This window comes from Octodon degus, unplaced genomic scaffold (genome assembly GCF_000260255.1).
Source record: "Octodon degus isolate 3935 unplaced genomic scaffold, OctDeg1.0 scaffold00012, whole genome shotgun sequence".
In the NCBI taxonomy this organism is placed as follows: domain Eukaryota; kingdom Metazoa; phylum Chordata; class Mammalia; order Rodentia; family Octodontidae; genus Octodon; species Octodon degus.
The window spans coordinates 15,624,372-15,643,485 of NW_004524588.1; the positions used below are offsets into that span (position 1 = coordinate 15,624,372).

General features: G+C 39.7%; 1 protein-coding gene across 4 annotated transcripts in view; it reads right to left on the minus strand.

Annotated features, from left to right (window-relative positions):
- Window positions 1-19,114, minus strand: part of Elmod1 (ELMO domain containing 1) — a 73,790-nt gene that overhangs the window by 38,670 nt on the left and 16,006 nt on the right. For 3 of the 4 annotated variants that reach the window (XM_004626128.2, XM_023709598.1, XM_023709597.1), the window contains exon 2: window positions 11,316-11,414. In XM_004626128.2, the coding sequence (XP_004626185.2) occupies window positions 11,316-11,332 (17 nt within the window). In that variant the 5' untranslated portion in view covers window positions 11,333-11,414. Of the gene's footprint in view, window positions 1-11,315; window positions 11,415-14,181; window positions 14,203-19,114 lie in introns of those variants that run through there. The other variant, XM_023709596.1, reaches the window with a different exon arrangement.

Consider the following 19,114-nt stretch of genomic DNA (forward strand, 5'->3'; position numbering starts at 1 on the left):
CCACATGCCAGCCAGCCCCGCCCCCTGGTGGGCTGAGCTGGCCACACACACACACACACACACACACACACAAATAAATAAAAATTAAAAAAAAGATTAGAAATTAGATTCTTAAATGCATTTACTGGGTGAGGTTTATTTTTAAAAGTCAAATCTTTTTGCCTTCTGGATAATATTTATGAGGAAAAGCAGCACACACATTACACACTGACATTTAAAAAATATTTAAAAGTGTAATCTAAGAGCCTGAAAGAGTAAATAAAATCCAAAAGGTACAATAGATACTGTGAAAGGGAAAGAAACTGCTCAAAAGGACAGAATAACTGGGATGGGGGAAAGGAGAGAAAAAAAGAAGGAAGGGGAAAAAATCATATATAGAGAGACACACTCAAGATAGCTAAGATAATTGTACTACTAATTTCTACTGGTTTATTGAAAGAGACAGTTAATACTTAATGTTTTTGAACAATTTTATGTTTATATCTGGTACTCTGGCAACTACTTTGAAGAGAACAAGACATAATATAACAACCATTGTTCAATTCCTATCATCTTGTTTTTTGAAATTCTGTATCATTTCTAATGTTTTATTATTTTTTTATTGTCTTTAAAATAAAAAAAGTAAACTTTTCTTTTTTTTTTTTTTCAGAACCAGGGATTGAACTCAGGCCCTTGCACTTCCCAGGCAAGCACTTATTCTACTGAGCTATCTTTCCGGCCCCAAAAAGTAAACTTTATGGGTAAATAAAAATATTTTTTTCAATAACCAAAACTAAATCACCATGGAAATAAAATAGTTATTAAAGGGTAATAATAATGCTCCATCATGCATTATAAGATTTAAAGTTTTCTACAGGACATAAAGAATGGGCCTGTTATATAGATTTACTACATAATACACTTTTGTAAAAACTGTAAATCTTCAGGTTAGAGGATACTATCAGAATTAGGAATAAATGAATTTCTGTCAGATCAAGAACCTAGAAGAGTTGAAGGAAAGAGCTCTGAAGTGAACTGAGGGGAAAGCAGAATGGCAGCCGGAGGCTGTGTACTGATTCCTTCAATGAAATGAACACAAACACAGCACTATGTACTGTGACCCAGAGGAGGGTGGGGGTCGTGGCGTGCGAAAAGTGAACGTGAGCCTAGACGCTGACTGCACTGCACACATGTGACAGCCTCGGCCATGGGTACTTAGGGTCTAATAAGGAAAATGACAAGGAAAACAAAAGTTAAGACAGTGAGATAACTCTACAGAGAGAGAGGGGGAGAGAAAGCGCCCTCCTTGGAGACTGGGCAGGAATGCTAACATGCGCTTGTCATACAAGGAGAGCAAGACCTGGCTGGCAAATCACCATGCCTTACGTACCTCAGAACAAAAAGGAAATTTCCCACAGACACAGAAGTGAAATATGGAGCAATATTTATTGGATGGCCATGGCTTTTGTTGATTTTGCGGCTACTCTGTAGGAAGGGATTAATAAATGATGTGGCCAAAGAATTGGCCCTGAAAAGCTGAGGGAAAGCACAGGCAGGAAGGAGAGCAGATAAGGGAACTCCACGAGGACCCCCTGCAAAGGGCTCAGAAGCAGCCAGCGGGCTCTGGGGAGGTCTGCTGAGAAAAGTTTCAGGTTCTAAACAAGGGCATGGAGGCTGGGCAGACTTGTCACTCAGGAGCTCGGGAGGCTAAGGCAGGAGCACTGAGAGCCCAAGGCCAGCCTGGGGCACACTTCACATTCAAGACTAGTTTGGGGGGCTGGTGAGATGGCTCAGTGGTCTAAAGCACCTACTTAGAACAAGCTAAGCTAAGCAAAAGCACAGCGACCCTGGTTCAATCCCCAGCACCACATGCCAGCCAGCCCCGCCCCCTGGTGGGCTGAGCTGGCCACACACACACACACACACACACACACACAATAAATAAATAAATTTAAAAAAAAATAAAATAAATAAATAAATAGACTAGTTTGGGCTATCTATCAAGGCTCTCTTAGCTAATATTAAAAACATATAAAGAACTGAAAAACCTCAGACCTCCCAAATTTAAAGACCTAATCCAAAAAGGACACCAGCGATGAATACACACTTCTCAGAGGAAGAAATACAAAGGGTAAATAAACATATGAAAAAGTGTTCAACATCATTGATTATTCGAGAAATGCAAATTAAAATAACACTGAAATTCCATCTCACCCCAGAAAGAATGGCTATTATTAAGAAATTAACCAATGAAAAATGCTACTGGGGAGGGCATTGGAAAAGAAAAAGAGGAATCAAGATATAGCAGGGAACAAGTACAAATTCCCTATGATGAATGTGACCATTATGTATATTTACATTGCACAAATAAACTTAATGAAAATGACTGCTTTAGAAAACCAAACCAATTGGGGGACCACCTGGGGCCCTCCAGATCCTCACTCCAGGCAACACCCAGGCCAGGCATGTGTGTGGAATTTCCTTCATCAGACAATCTGGGTATGGAACTCTGCTGCAGAATTTCTGCAGAGAGGCTACAGGCAAGACCCACGCAGCTGATTCAGGAACAGAACATCTTGCAGAGTGGCACAGAGGCTTCACCTCCAAGGGTTGCAGCAGGAAGAAGTGGAGCACAGCAGCCAGCCCCAAGCCACACCCACCTGGATGACTTTGAACTTGCTAGATATGGACCTGATGCTAAGGCAATAAGTCTACCAAAGCTCTACACCAAAGATCGGAAGACAGTGCTACACAAAATGGCAAAGAGGAGGAACAAAATTCATTCCCAGGCCCTGAGCCCACCCAGAACAAATGCAGGAGACAATAGCATAGAAGAAATTGGAAATCACACACCTGAAATCTCTGAAACAATAGTGTCTGAAGAAACAACTGCAGAAAGGTAGAGAGGAAATCAGATTAGAAATAATTCCTGAAGTTAAAAAAAATGATAACTATCATGAAAGAAGTACAGTGCTTCTAAAGAAGGCACTGATAAAAAAAATAGAGGAGAATAGAAAAATGATGGAATCCTTGAATGAGCAAAATAGGCAAGAAATAAATTGCATGCAGCAGATTCAAAGGGATATACAGGAAATTAAAATCTCAATCACAAGTTGGCAAAACTGTTTGAATGAAAGTGAAAATAGACTTTCAGACCTTGAAGACACTATTGTAGCTAATGAAAAAGTAAGAAAATATCTCTTAAAAACAACTAGGATGATAGGGTTGGGGAGATGGCTCAGTAGGATAAGCGCTTCCCTGGCAAGTGCAAGGGCCTGAGTTCAATCCCCAGTTCTGCCCCCAAAAAACAAAAACACTAGGATGCATGAAAAAATAATTCATCTCCTGCAAGATGATGCAAAGATGAACAATGTGAGACTAACAGGCATCAATGAGAAAAAAGGAGTCAATACAAATGATATAAAAAGAATATGGATGGAAGTAATAGCAGAAAACTTCCTGAACACAGGGAAACAATCTGACATTTAGTTAACAGAAGCATACAGAACTCCAAATAACATCAACCCAATTAAAAACACACCCAGACATATAATAATCAAGATCCCAGAGATTCAGCACAGGAACAGTATACTAAAAGTCACTAAAGAAAAGAAACAGATCTCATTTAAAGGAAAACCCATCAGAATAATGGCAGATTTCTCTTCATAAACCATCAAGTCAGGAAGAGCATGGAGCAAAGTACTTCAAGTCTTGCAAGAAAACAAATTCCAACCCAGACTGATATATCCTGCAAAACTCTCTTTAAAGTTTAATGGGACAGGACATATTTCCATAAAAAAGAACAACTAAAGAATTTCATGACAACAAAGCCAACCCTACACAGACTTCTAAAACACATTCTAGAGAGGGATCAAAATGACCATAATTCCATGAATGAGAATGGAAAGAACCCACCAAATAGGGCAAACAATTAAACACAGGAGAAAAAGAGGTATACAACAGCAGTCTTTCAATCATTCTTTTGTATACAGCAGCAAAATATTTCCATCTGCGTACTCTACAAATGGACTTCTTCTGCATCCTATGGGTCATGATTCTGCCCGGCTCTACAGGGTGAATATCAAGAAAACAGCAGTATCTCAGTCCCACAAGTGACACCTGGCCACCAGTAAGCGTTATGGACACGGTCCACGTCCACCACATACCAAAACTTTGTGCAATATTGTATCCCCAAACTGTTAGACGTACTGGTCATATATTTGCCATTCCAGTATTTTTGTTATGTTTTATTCTTAGTAATTCTTTAATATCATGAAAACTTTTTCTTTGTTGGTATTTTTGTCTATATTAACCTAATCAAACACTGTGTAAGTACTCTGAATTAATCACAGATTCATACATATGATACACTACATTCTGGCCTCTTAGTTGGACTCACAATTATAATTTCTGAATATTATTTTGAAATATTTAATTGAATTTTGAATTAATTTTAAATCAATTTTCTGAATATTGTTTTATTTTAATTTTTGTTTGATGATTTATACTGTTTCTTTGACTTACAATCTACTTAAAAGACATGGTATGATATTTTTGCCTAGTATTAGAAACTTTAAAAAGTGTATTTCCATTTTCCATTGACTTTATATTAGTTATTGTCTTTTACACACACACACACACACACGAAAAATATGTATATAATCTGAGCTAAGATTGATACTGCTTTGTGGAAATCTTCAATAACCTTTTAAATGGGTACCTCTAATATGTTACATAGTCCTGTATAACTACCATTCTGAGAGCTCCTTATTCTTTATCCAGGACCACACAGCAACTTCTCTTGCCTTCTGGATTATGGTCTTTGTTATTTTCTATATGCCTCATCTGGAAGTATTAGAATATTTTGAGTTTGTATAACTGGAAAATATTTTACATTTAGTTTTCAAAGGTATGTTTGCTAAGTATAAAATTCAGTGAGGACAGATTTTTTTTTTCTTTTTCAGTCCTTTGAATAAATAAGTCTATTTTCTTACCCACTTGCTCTTTTTTTTTTTCCCCTTAATGTGGAATAAGATGCTATTTAATTTTGTTTTTCCATAGCTAATATTTTTTTCTTTTTTAAGTATTTTTTTCTATGTTTTTTTTTTTTAATTTTATTTATTTATTTATGTGTGTGTGTGCGTGCGGCCAGCTCAGCCCACCAGAGGGCGGGCTGGCATGTGGTGCTGAGGGATTGAACCGCGGTCCCTGTGCTTTGCTAAGCTTGTTCTAAGTAGGTGCTTTAGACCACTGAGCCATCTCACCAGCCCCTTTTTTCTATGTTTTAATCATTTTTTTCTTTACAATTAGTTTTGGACAATTTCATTTTTGTGTATCTTGGTATGATTTTATTCATATTTCTTGTGCAAAAGGGTTCATTTTTCATGGAAATGTGGTGCTATAATTTTAACTAAATTCAGAAATTTAAAATCTTGAAATATTTATTGCCTATCCCTTCTACTTTGAGAATTCTAATTGTATGAACATAAGTTTCTTGATTTTGGCACAGAGAGAACTATTGTATGACTGATCTGTAAACTCTTTCTTCTTCATGTTTATTTTAGACAATTTTTATTGTTATATTCATTTAAGTTTATAAATAATTTTTTACAAAGTACAATCTATTATTAATCTCATGTTATGTATTCATTTCAGAAATATTTCTCTAAAATTGACTCTGTCTACATCTTATAATTTCACATTTCAATATTTGTCTATAATTTTAATTTGCTATATAATTATTATTGATTTTCAATAAAGTTTACAAAGAGTACAACAAAAAAAGAAAACCAAAACCAATCAAGCAAGTAAACAAAAACAAGAGCATAGAACAGATTTAGGTTGGGGAGATAGCTTGGTGGTCTAAGTGCCTGCCCTGCAAGCACAAGGTCCTGAGTCTGATTCCCAGTACTGCATGCTGAGCCAGCCCCAAAACCTGGCGTGGCAGCACTTGCCTTTAATCCCAGTGCTGGGGAGGCTGAGACAGGAGGATCGCTATGAGTCTGAGTTGTGTGGTGAGACCCTGTATCAAATAAACAAAGAAACAAACAAACAAAAAGCCCTAGCTTTTATTTGTCTTAATGCAAGGAAAAATAATTTAAAATATATGTATCTTGGTTGAGGGCGATTCAGTGGCAAGCTGCTCAGCTAGGATGTGCAGGGGCTGGGATTCCATCCCCAGCACTGCAATATGTAGGTATAAGTACAAGTACAGGTACAGATACGTGTCTTATACACATATGCATATGTATACATAGGCACTTGTGTCAATGTTTTTAAAATGGGAAATCTATAGCTAACTGGTAAAGATACCCAAGTCTAGGGTGAGAAAGGGATGTGGGGGCAAAAGCCACAATCCTTCCCACTTTTAGGACTTGTACATCTCAATCTCAGTCAAGCAAAGCTAATCAAGTTCTGGAGCACCTACCAATCCCTCTCTTACTGCCCTCCAGGGCAGTGGAACTTGGTGAGTGCTGTATGGAAGGTCGGATTACACAGCCTAGAAATCACCAACCTTGGATCTCTTCCCAGTTTGCTCCTGTGAGCCACGTGACTTTGGGCAAGTCACTTTGCCCCTCTAGGCCTCTGCTTTAACATTCATAGGGACAGGATTTGAGTAGATTTCTGGCTCTAAGTAAAACTAGAAGTTACAGGGAAAGAAAAAAATTGACTCCCTGTTCCATTTGTGGTTTGCTTTGAACAGAGGTACAAATGTTACCAAGTTTCTGGGCTGGTCCATGCTGTGCTTGTAAAATAACCCAGTACTACCTACAGCTTGATCTCTGTAATTTATTTTTACACCCAAAACCTGGTCTGCACCCAGGAAACTCAGACTCCTTGTGCGGAGTCATTGGCCATACTCTGCTTTGTGCACACCACCATCTCCACCTCCCACAATCTGTGTACTTACTTAAAAATATTAAAGGCCTAAGGGGCTGAGGCCAGTGGTAGAGCACATGGTGACTGTGTGGGAGGCCGTGGGCTTGATCCCCAGCACTGCACAACAGCCACAGTTTTAGCCTACTCTTTCCCTAAATATCATATTAATAAAGCTTTCCATGAAGATTCCATCACAGAGCCCATGGAGCCCATTTCTGATCTCATTCCTTGTCCCATCTCCTTGCCAGGTGGCCTGCTTTTTATTTTATTTTTTTGTTTTATTTTTTATTAATTTTACTGAGAAGCAAATAGCAATGGGACCGTTTCAAAACCAATCAGTAGGACAGTTTCAATAATTAATACATTGCACATCATTGTCTTCATAGTGGTTATTCATAGTACAAGATGCAGACATGATATCCTGTCCAAACACTATTAGTACAAATCTTTCTTCTCATTGAATTAAGAGAAAGTAGCTGTATATCTATCCTATTTTGTATATACAGATACAAAAAAGTCCTTAATTTGTATCCCCTTTTTTTGTTTAGTTTTGTCAGAGATGGGTATTCCATTGCCATTTAAATATTGTAGGTGTGTGAATTCAGCAAAATAATCCAATCTAGTCCAGTAGGCCATAATAGCAGAGGGTTATCCATAGGACTGGCAATGTCAGAAGTTGTTGACTTGAGCCTTTTACAGCCCAGCAAGTAAAGCCATATTAATGGCCTACTTTTTAGAGCGGAGAAAGCTCACATTCTTTTCCAAATCATCCACAAAGACTGGCAGGGGCCATACTGTGAGAGGGTGACATGGTGCAGAAATTACAAGACAGGGCTGCATTTAAATATCAGTGTGCCTTCAAGCAAGTTATCTAACTTCGCTAAGCTTCCTTGTTTTCCTCTGCAAAATGGGCAATTAAGTTCTCCTTCATTATAATTGCTACAAAGAGAAAATAAAAGTGGTATAATATTGGCATTTTTAGCAGCAAATGCTTACTGACTGAATCTTTGCATATAGATATTAGTCAAGTATAAAGGACTTACAAAATCCAATCTATAGTTATTATTACAAATGGTAAATCTTTCTATACCTAATCATGATAGTAAAATACTTTGTTTCTCTCTCAATTGAGTCAAAGCCACAGTTCTGAAAAGGCTGGAGCCTGACAGATATTTTCCTCTCCTCACTTCTGCCTGAGGAAGAAAACACTCCATGAGGCCCACGGCATAGAGCCTGAGCTTCCGAGGCAGCGACAGTCGATAGCACCCAGCCATTAATGTGGAGCAAGTTTAAAATTCCCTTTATTAGAATTTTCCAAAATCAATAATGGGGTGTGGGGTGTGTGTGTGTGTGTGTGTGTGTGTGTGTGTGTGTGTGGTTTTTTTTGTTGTTTTTTGCGGAACTGGGGATTGAACTCAGGTTCTTGCACTTGCCAGGGAAGCGTTTATTCCATTGAGCCATCTCCCCAGCCCCTAAAATCAATGTTATGATAACTTTTAAAAATATAATGTTAAAACACCCAAGTCTTACCAAGGGAGAAAGTCTTCATTCAGTACAAGTCTTGGGTTCTCATGTATAATATGCATCAATTGAATTAAAGTTAATAAAATATATTAGAAAATTCAGCCTAAGATTTTGTTTTGTGTGGGCCTGATAAAGCACCCCCTTTTGTGGTCACACATAAGCATATTTTCTTGTCTATTTTATCCCATTTTCTTTTTATGCAGATCATGGCTAGAGTCATATTGGGTGGAAAAAGGATACTTAGCAAATGTCTCACACCTACACTCAATTGAAAATACCCTGGGTGTACTAATCCTGTAGCATTTATTTCTTATATCTCACATAATTATTTTAACATGTATCAATATTTTCTTCACCCCTTTACAACCTGAATAGTCGTACCATTAGTGGATCTGATGGCAGCAGTGAGCTGGAGCAATTTCACCCTGTTAGGTCATAAAAGGCAGGTCCAGGTGGAACCTTGAGGAGCGGTTGGGTTATGCATTCTCTGCTCTTGTGGGTAGATTAATCATTCACAGAGTAAAGAGTTATTTTGAGAATAGATGTGCTATAAAAGCCAGTTTAGTGATCACAACATGATGCCCTGAACTATATGGGACTCTGTAGCATCTCTAACAGCAAGAAGCCTTTAGCAGATATAGACCCTAGAACTCAGACCTTATAAGCTCCAGACCCAAGCTCAATAAATTTGCATTTGTACATTACTTGATCTGAGCTATTTCACTATAACAACAAAAAATGGACTAAGGTAACATGTATCTTAAAATGTAACTCAAAATTCATTTCTTTCCCAATAATCTGGTTTCTTTAGGATCAATCTAAACTCTCTTGGGGTCAGGAATGGAGCATTTCATTCTAGAACATCTCAGAAGTCGACAGATCAGTCTCTCTGTGGGCTTTTAAATAATGTTGAATTCTTCACTGAAAAAAATCATCTCCTTATTCTTCATAATATATTTGCTAAGCTTAGGAATTAACACCTGATTTATTCAAGCTATGCTTATATGACCTTCTTTGTGGTTGAAATGATTGCTACAATTCTCCAACATCTGTGGGAATGGACTACAGGGAATAAAGACAATCTAAATCTGACAGAGTTTGTAAAATAGTATTACTACTTCCTGCCCTTTTTCCCTTCCAAGTTCCATAAACATTATATATATATATGAATATTCATATATGGTAATTTAATAATAAAGCATTAGAAACAAAAGCCAAAAGCAACAGTCAAGTAAAAATGGGTGATGACTGAGTTTCCTCTTGTTATTGGAAAACCAACGGTCAATGAAGACCGTCATACTTTCTTCTTGATGTATAATCAGTTATTGTAGCTTTAGCCTCATGTAAATAATCAATGTCAAATAATATTTATATAAAATACATGGCCAAGCGAAAAGAGAAAAATTAGAATACGAAGCTGATGTGCTGGTTCCATTATCCTTAGTATCAATCTGTACAAAATTACTGTGGTAGATTTTCAGTATTCCCATTTTAAATCATCACAAAATTGATAATAAAATACAATATACTCTACTAAACACTCTCATACCTTCTCAATTAACAAAAATAAATAACAAATGGAAAAGGTACAATTTTTCCTAAAATGGCTGGCTTTGAATCCACCTCAGTTTTTTTTTTTTAAAACTGATGAGACACTGAGGAATTTAGCAGTACAAAACTCAACATCATTGTCCCCCCTTTTACAGAGGGATGAGCTTGGCTGGCAAGTGTCATTTAATACTAAAGCTTTATGTTAACACATTCTGCAGCCAAAAGACCAAGGTTACAGTCAAGTTGCATTCACAGTGCCAAATTTTTCATGAATGTATAAACAGATGGGATAATTACCATGGCAACCAAAAACATCAGGTTAAGTACTTGGCTGGCAAATGTCTTAGTGATATTTCAAATACCATTTTTTTTTAACATAGCCTGTTTATTTCAGCTTTGTTTTCTTCTATAAATTTCAAAGCCTAGAAGTAATGTAATAGTGACCTCCTAACAGGTTTTTTTACTTCTAAAATCTACTAAACACTAAAACAAAGCATAATGAAGCTTACACAGCCCTAGCAATGCCTCTAGAAATAATAATGGGACCAATACCAGTGGGGAAAAGAAAACTTTAAAATGCAGGCACTGAAAATAAATCGAATCATTTCCTAGGAAAATCAAGTCCATTAATCATCTGCTTAGGAAAAAAAGCCAGAGCAACAACAAGCACGTGTAGTAGAGGCACGGTACTGTCTTGAGGAAAAGAAACCCAATCTTTGGGAAAATGACTTGAATTTTCAAACACTCACACTTTGTTTATTTGGTTGTATTTTAATGTGAAGTAAAATTTCTCTGGGGATGTCACTATACAAGAGTGAAACTGATTGTAATCATGGGCTCGGCCAAAAGGCTTTCAAAACAAAGTAAGGTCATGCACAACCTGGGCATATTCTGGAGAGGCCCATCTTCAAGAAACAGATAATAAATACAAATCCGAAAAACAGCTATGCAGCCAGGACAGAAGCTTAGGACATATATGTGACCAAAAAAGACCAGTTTTTAGATTTTGCATACATTAGCCAACAAAATCTAAATTAAGGGGTATTTAAAATTACATGAGGAAAATAAATTTTATACAAATTGTATTGATTGACTTCTCGACTGTAGACTCCTTCAACCTCACTGTTCAGGCCTGTAGAGATACCTGTCCCCAAGGCTGCCAAAGTGTGCATGCTTTGTGTGCCCCCGTTCTCCTCTCTCTCCACAGCAGTGTGCTTATTAAAGAGTTAGAGGAGGAACTTTATGACCAAATTATTCTGGAGCAAAATGTAGAAGAGCAGGCCTGATCACAGGATCGCAAAATATGCTGAGAAATATTGCCCTAATGGGCAAGGCAGTTTCTGAACTCTAGAGCGCTTATCTAGGAACCCACAATAACTTACCTCAGGAAGTGCTTCATTGTGTGTTGTTGATTTCAGATGTTATGCAAATTGTCCTGAAGTAATTGATTTTAAACTTGCCTTCGTCAAAGGAAGTGGAACCTGTGGGAAAAAAATTAGCTCTATTTACTAAAAAGGCGAGTGGACATCCCAAACCAAACAGTTCTCCTTCCTGAGGCAAGCAGACAACTGGCTGCACACCCAAATCACCATCAATGGAACAGGGCAGTTGTCTGGTGGAGGTGACAGCGACGGCCTTTCATTTTATAATCATGCCATTCGCCTGCCACTTTAAGTCACTGGGTGGAAAAAGTACTAGTTCATGAGCTCCAGCGGTAAACTTTTTTTCTATTTTGGGTATCATTACTGTACAGTATTTATAAGAAAAATAAAAGTGGAGAGTACAGACATCCAGGAGTGTTAAACTTGGTGGCCTTAACCTTCACTAGAAACCTGTTCCACATCTCTAGCCATTAGAAAAATGCCAAATTAAAACAACACTGAGATTCCATCTTCCTCCAGAAAGCACAGCCAATACCATGAAATCAAGTAGTAACAAATGCTGGAAAGGCTGTGCAGAAAAATGAACGTTTCTATCTTGTTGGTGGAAATGTAAACTAAGTACCACCATTTGGAAATTAGTAGAGAATCCTCAAAAAATTAGAAACAGACATCTTGTTTCACCCCATTTCACTCCTGCAAGAGTGAAAGTCATTGTGTCACATGGATCCAGGCACAGCCAGGCTCCCAGCAGCACAGTCCTAAGAGCTGAATCTTGGAAACAGCCTGCATGTCTATCAACAGATGAACAGATGAAGAAAATGTGATGCCGAGGCCCAGGTGCTACGCTGCCATAAAGAGGGGTCAACGTGGGGCAGCTGCGGGACAACTGATGCATCCTGACACCAAAATGTAGACGAAATAAATCAGAAACGTAGGCTTAACCATCACACGATCTGCTGACAGGAGAAAGCCAAAGTATAAATAAAGAGCAGAAGACAAGACATAATAGGAGGAAAGGCGTAGATCTTTCTCAAAGGGGAAGGACAGCAAGTGATGGAAAGAGGGGAAGGGAGGGGGAAGGGCATGGAGGAAGAAATTAAGATGCATTATCTACAAGTGCAACTGCACACAAGGAGTGTAAATATCATGTACTAATAAAATTTTTTTTATTAAAAAGGACTAGAAACAAGCAATGATATCATTATGCTAAAATAGAGCACACACTATATGCATGTACAAAAACATCACATTGAACCCTATTAATAAGTACAATTAACACGTTAATAAAAATAGTGTTAAAGACCCAGGCACTCCAAACAAATACATGGTGCTCTGGATTCCTTTATTTTGGAAGCAGCACTGTGAAGAGAAAAGTGAGATTTTACACTTGAGCAGCACCTTTCAGTTTATAATTTGCTCTCATAAAACCCGTATCAGAGTTCTGATGAGGTGAACACCAGGACAGCTCATACAGCAGCAGGCTGGGATAAGAGGAGACAGACTAGAGAAGGGCGTGGATGGAGGAAGTCGGTGAGAGATGTTCCCTCCTGAGAGCAGAGGCCATGAAACACGAGGTTCAAGAACAAGAACAGCGTGAGAAGATGAGTGCGTGGATGATGGCGGAATTCAGACACACAACCACCCAGCAGAACCGATCAGAAGTGGAAGACACAGCCCAAATGAAAGCCAGTCAATGAGTATCTGTCTGCAAGTATCCCATGCTTGCTTGGAAAGAAAGTAACACATCAACTTAAGACTGTATGTACTTGGCTGCTCTTGCAAAGAGAGGGAAATAAGAGGGGGGAAATGGCCCTAAACATTTGAGGGTTTTTTCCTTAAAATACACATGGAGCAAGACAAAGAAAAAATTGTGTTCATTTTGCATGAGGGGAACATGTATCATTCTCCATACTTTTGAGGCTTTTAATATGGATCCACATTTTAATTTGATAGTGTCTGAATAGCTCTCCAATCTTGGTTTCTAACATACTCAACAATAAAGGAAGTCAGGAATCCATGGGTTGATCTAGAGCTAAGATAGAGCAAAATGAACCTGAAGCATCTGCAGGTGGCAGAAAGGCAGGGTGTGCTCAAGACCATGAACACAGCAGTCAACTGAAAGGGTTTCCCACGGCCAAAGCTAGAACATCGCCTTGGTTCCTTTTCTCTCCTTGCTGAGACAAAATACTCAAGGTCCAAAGTCAGGGAAGGTGAGGTTTATACAGCTTACAATGGATGGCGCTTTCAGTCCATAATCAGCTGGCTCCAAGGCAGGGTGGCATGGCGTGGGACAACAGGTCATGGTGGCAGCAGGCAGCAAAAGCAACAAGAGCAAAAGGGGAGAAGCAGGGCTCTGCTCCTTCCTTATACTGTGTGAAGGCCCCCCGCCCTGGGTGGGAGTAGCACTCACCGACCAATCCCAGCACTGGACCACGAACCAATCATAAGCTCTAGATTCAGCCACCTCCAAAACCACCCTCATGAGGCTTTGAGGGGACATCTGGGACAAACCACAATAAACAATCTGAGCAACAAGAATAAAATAGTACTGGAATATAGCCCTGAGTATAATAAATACTCATGGCTCTATACTGATATAAATGAAGAGATGAATAATTAAATAAATAAGAATATAGGGCTGGAGAGACAGCTCAGTGGTCTAAGTGCCAGCCTGGCCAGCACAAGAACCAGGTTTGGTCCCCAGTACCACATGCCATGCCTACCCCGTGCCGTGCTGGCCACTGAAATAGGGCATGGTGGTGTGTACCTGTAATTCCAGAAATGGGAGGCTGAGACAGGACAATCACCATAAGTTTGAACTGTGTAGCCAGACCCTGTACCAAATAAGTAAGAATATAAATCTCACATGCAGTGGGGCTGGGGAGATGGCTCAGTGGAATAAGTGCTTCCCTGGCAAGCACAAGGGCCTGAGTTCAATCCACGGTTCTGCCAAAAAGAAAATTAACATATCCAAAAATACTCTTCCTTTAGGATGGTGAAATACTCTGCCTTCAGGGTGGTCAAACGTAAGTTGTTACGTCTTACATGTAGGTAATGACCTCCTGAGTACAGAATGGAAAGACAGAAAAAAGATGTTGGCAGCTAAAATGAGAGATTTGATGAACACTACCTTAGCCAGGTAATGACACGCTGTCACATTGACAGCGTGTGTCTTAGTTACTTTTCCTGTTGCTGAGACAAAATACCCAATGCTCCAAGATAAAGGAGAAAAGGTTTATTTGGCTCACACTTCATGGAGGTTTCAGTTTGCAGCTGGCTGGCTGCAAGGCAGGGGATGGCGGAGAGGCAACAGAGGAAAAACAGTTCATGGCAGGCAAGACAAAACACTTGAGGGCAGCAAGCCGCAAGCATCCACGGTGACCCTCTTTAAGTCCCTCATGTTCTCTTCTGGGTACCCACCTTAGGGTAGGTAGCACTCACCCCAGGAAGGGCCTTCCCATCACCCACTCCCAGAACTATGCCAACCAGTGGACTCATCCAGTAACCGCATGTGCACACCCTGGATCCCAGCAGCACACACCCTAGCTCCAGCCACCCCTGGGAAGCCCCACCTGTGACGCATGAGACTTTGGGGACATCTAGATACCTCTAGACACCCAGATACAAGCCACTACAACATATAACTATGATATGATATGAGAAAGATGGTGCTTTACCTCTGTGATCGTCCTCTCCCAAACCTATAAACTCAAGTTTCGTCCTGAGAAAACAGGCATACCTCAGTGGGTGGGCATTCCACAAAATAGCTAGCTAGTAATTCTAAACACTCCTGCAATCACTAAAAAGTAAAGAAAAACAAAAAGAAACAAAGTTTGAGGAACTCTCAAATCCAAGAAACATGTACATCAGGAGACATGAGCACTAAATGTGTTGTGATATTCTGGATCAGATCCTGGAACAGAAAAAGAGCGGAAGACAAAAACTATGGAAATCTGGCTGGAGAGATAGCTCGGCGGTCTAAGCGCCTGCCTGGCAAGCTGAAGGACCCGGGTTTGATCTCTGAGACCACATACCATGCCAGCCCCAGAACCCTGGGTATGCTGAGCTGGCCACTGAAACCAGGCGTGGTGGCGCATGCCTGCAATCCCAGCACTGGAGAGGCTGAAACAGAAGGATCACTATGAGTCCAAGCTGCATAGCAAGACCTTGTACCAAATAAATAAAATTTTAAAAAAATTATGGAAAACTGAATAAAACACGATTGGTAAACAGGAAGGATCAATAATTGTCTATTAGTTGTGAGCAAATGTATTAATGTTAATAATATGGGAATCTAGGTACAAATACAAGTGAACTCTCTGTACAATTTTTGTAACTTCTCCATAAATCTAAAGCTGTTCCAATTTAGAAAGGTTATTTAAGTGCATTAATACCTATGAGGCTCGAGACATGGAATTAGCACAGTGGGCTCAGGGTGAGCTAGAAAGGCCTGACTCTACCCTTGGACTCAATAGTCTTGAGGGAGAAGAGGAAAGAAGATGATGCAGAAAGCAAACACATCCTTAAACACAGTGTTACCAGTAGAAGTGAATGCTGTGGCAGACAGTAGGCCAGAGGTTTATGCTGCACACAGGGACATGGGGGTCCCCAGAAAACAGGCTCAGAGCTCTCGGAGTGAAAGAAACCACAATGTATACTGGAGGAAATGTTCAGTATGACTTAGTGTGGTGTTTAGTGAGAGGAACAAGAAAGACAACGATAGCAAGACACAGAAAAGAAAGTAAGTGTGAGGCCATGGTACACTTTGTACACCATCCTTGAAGTCTGAATCTTATCCCACGAGCAGTGAGGAACTATTGAAAGTTTCCAAGCTGAGACAGGACATGGTTAGAGTTCTGGCTTAGAAAACATCGTATGATTTCTCTTATGTGAGAAACCTGAAGTATAAATAAATTAAAGAGCAAAATAAAAAAATAGATAACAGGACACAGGGAGATGGATCTTTTGCAAAAGGGGATGGGACCAAGAGGTGGCAGGAAGGGTAAGGTGGGAGGGAAGGAGGGAGGGTGGAAGGGCGAGAGGGAGAGAGGGAGAGAGGGAGGAAGGGAGGCGGGGAGGGAGGGAAAGGTGATAATAATAGATCAAAGATGTACACTAGACTTACCCATGTACCAGCACCTCGTGACGAATGTAATCCTTAGGTACTGCAAAAATGCACTGATGAAAATTAATATATACACTACATGGTTTTTTAGATTACAGAATAAAAAGTAAACTGTATTGTGTGACTTATACAGGCAGGAACACCCTTTAACATCTTGTTACAATAACTGAGATAAAGATTAATGTTAGGATAAAGCAACAGGTGCAGACAGTGTGTGAAGGCTGTACAGGTATTTAGAAGGCAGAATTGATAGGACTTTCGTCAACTGGCTGGTGAAAGAAGGGAACAGTCAGTGACTATGGATGGCAACTGGGTAGAGAGTGGCACCGTGCATTAAGGTCTGACACCGGAGAAACACATTTGGCATCTGGAGGAGCAGAGATTTTGGGGACATTTTGAGTTTTCAGGGCCAAGTAAGAGAACAAGCTAGGTTGGAGACAAACATCTGGGCTTCCTCAGCATATAGGTCGTAATTAAAGCCACAGCCCAGGAGGAATTACTCAATAAATAGCATATACTCATTCATTTTGATAATTCTTTGCCATGAAGGAAAGATTAAATTAGAATTCTCATATCACTGAGGTACTGAAGAATGGATTACGTTTTAAGATTTTGTCAGAACTAAAAAATTACCCTTCAATAGTTTAATTTCAATTAATTAGAAATTGGTTTACTTGAAAAAAAAATCTCATTATGTAATGATGTGGGATAAGTGAAACAGCACAATACTGAGCTTAGCTTCTTCTCTGCGTGGTAATTCCTGAATTTATTCACTGAAAAATATCTCAAATGTTCCTGTGGCCAGCTTTGTGCAGAGCCATTGAACATGGCTTAAAACCCTGAGAAAACATGTGGCAAGCGTGGCAGGAATGTGCGTGGCGGTGAGCTCAAGGCCTGGAGAGCCGGCATCTATATCTTGCCTCTATCACCCGCCAACTGGTAGCCAAGGACAAGCTGCTTAACTTCTTAAGACTTAAAAAAGGAGAACAACAGCTGTGCTCACTGGCTTTATTGTCATTCTCATCGTATTCTTCTCTAAAAGTAAGAATCATTGTGTCAGAAATCATGCAGGAGACTACTGAAATACACTTGAGCAAGCTGATGTCACCTGACATAGACACCACAGTGGTGAGACAGCGAAGTGACAGAGGTGAAGAATTTGGAAGGTGGCATCAACTGAACTTACTGATTGGATGGGAAAGTGAAGGGAAGGAAAGTAGCCATTAGTTTTAATGATCTGCCCTCCAAGTAGGAAACAGAGATAACAATTAGGTCTAACTGATCTGTCCCCAAAGGGGAAACACGACAAATGGCTTCAGGTAGTAGAAGAAAACCTGTGTGAATGCTATTAAACTGCTAATCTGGGCTCTATGGGAACTCACTGCATAATCTGCTAAACTTTATATGGAAAAACAAAAAATTGCGTGCTTTAAATTATTGCTTATTTATTATGTTATAAAGAATGCACACTCGTTCACGTCCTATTTTCTGTTAGCCCATCTGTGTTGTAACAATCACATCTGATGTGCGATAAATGATACTCCGAGCCACTATCGCTAAGAAATCATTTGGTTTCTCCATGAAGGGTGATGCGTTCATCTGTTCCTTTGTACCAGCCCACCTTTGTAGCCAAATTAGCTCTTCCCAGGGGGCTGGGCAGGGCCTGAGGAGTTTCTCCTCACCGGCAGCGGCGCAGTACTCTAACAATGATGTGGCCACATTAGGCTTTTTGAGCAATTTTATGCACCAATCAATTAACTTGGTTAAATGTAAATTCTATGCCTGGCTTAGACCTGTTTCAATTTTGCTTGTTTAACTCAGGAAAAGTGCACTACTCTGGCCATATTTTAATCCCATTTGTTTTGCAAGACTCAAGGAAAATATGAAAGGTGCTTGTGCGCTGTCCTTATTACTTTCTCTCTAGAGGGATTTTATCCTGGGGGGTATCAGAACTATCTTCTGCATTTATTTATTTATGTATTTAGTACAGGGTCTCCAGGGCCTCAGGACACAGATCGGACTCTAGTGACCCTCCTGTTTTCAGCCTCCCAAGTGCTGGGATTACAGGTGTGTGCCACCACCCAAGTCTCGATCGCCCTCTCAGCGCAGCCTGGGTCCCTGAGCCTGCCTAAGCAGGCTCTTTTTTTTTTTTTTTTTTTTTTTTTTGGCTGGCTGGAGTTGTGGGGATTGAACCACAGCAACCTGAGGCTGACAGCTTTGTGGAAGCAGCCACTTAAAGAACTGAGCTAGGGCCAGCCCCCCATAAGCAGGCTCTTTAATCCACTGAACTGTTTTATAATTTTCATTTCTTCTGCTTTTAAAAAATCGATTTTTAGTCAGTGACTGACCCCAGGACCCACACCAAGCTACATCCCCAGCCATTTTAAAAACATAATTATTTTGAGACTCAGTTGCTGAACTGGTGATGCTCTTGGATTACAGGTGTACACCTCGATGCCTGGCTTATTTTCTGTACTCTAAATCTCTACACTGTCATAAAACGGTATTTTACGCTCCACTCCCGGGGTGCACACATGGACTGGCACAGACGTCTGGCTCACTGATCGCTCATCCATCAAAACAAATGCTAAATCCTTTTAGAGCAATACTTTTTCAACAGTGTCAATCAATAATACTGCCAACAAAATAACCCAAACCGAAAACAAAACTGAAA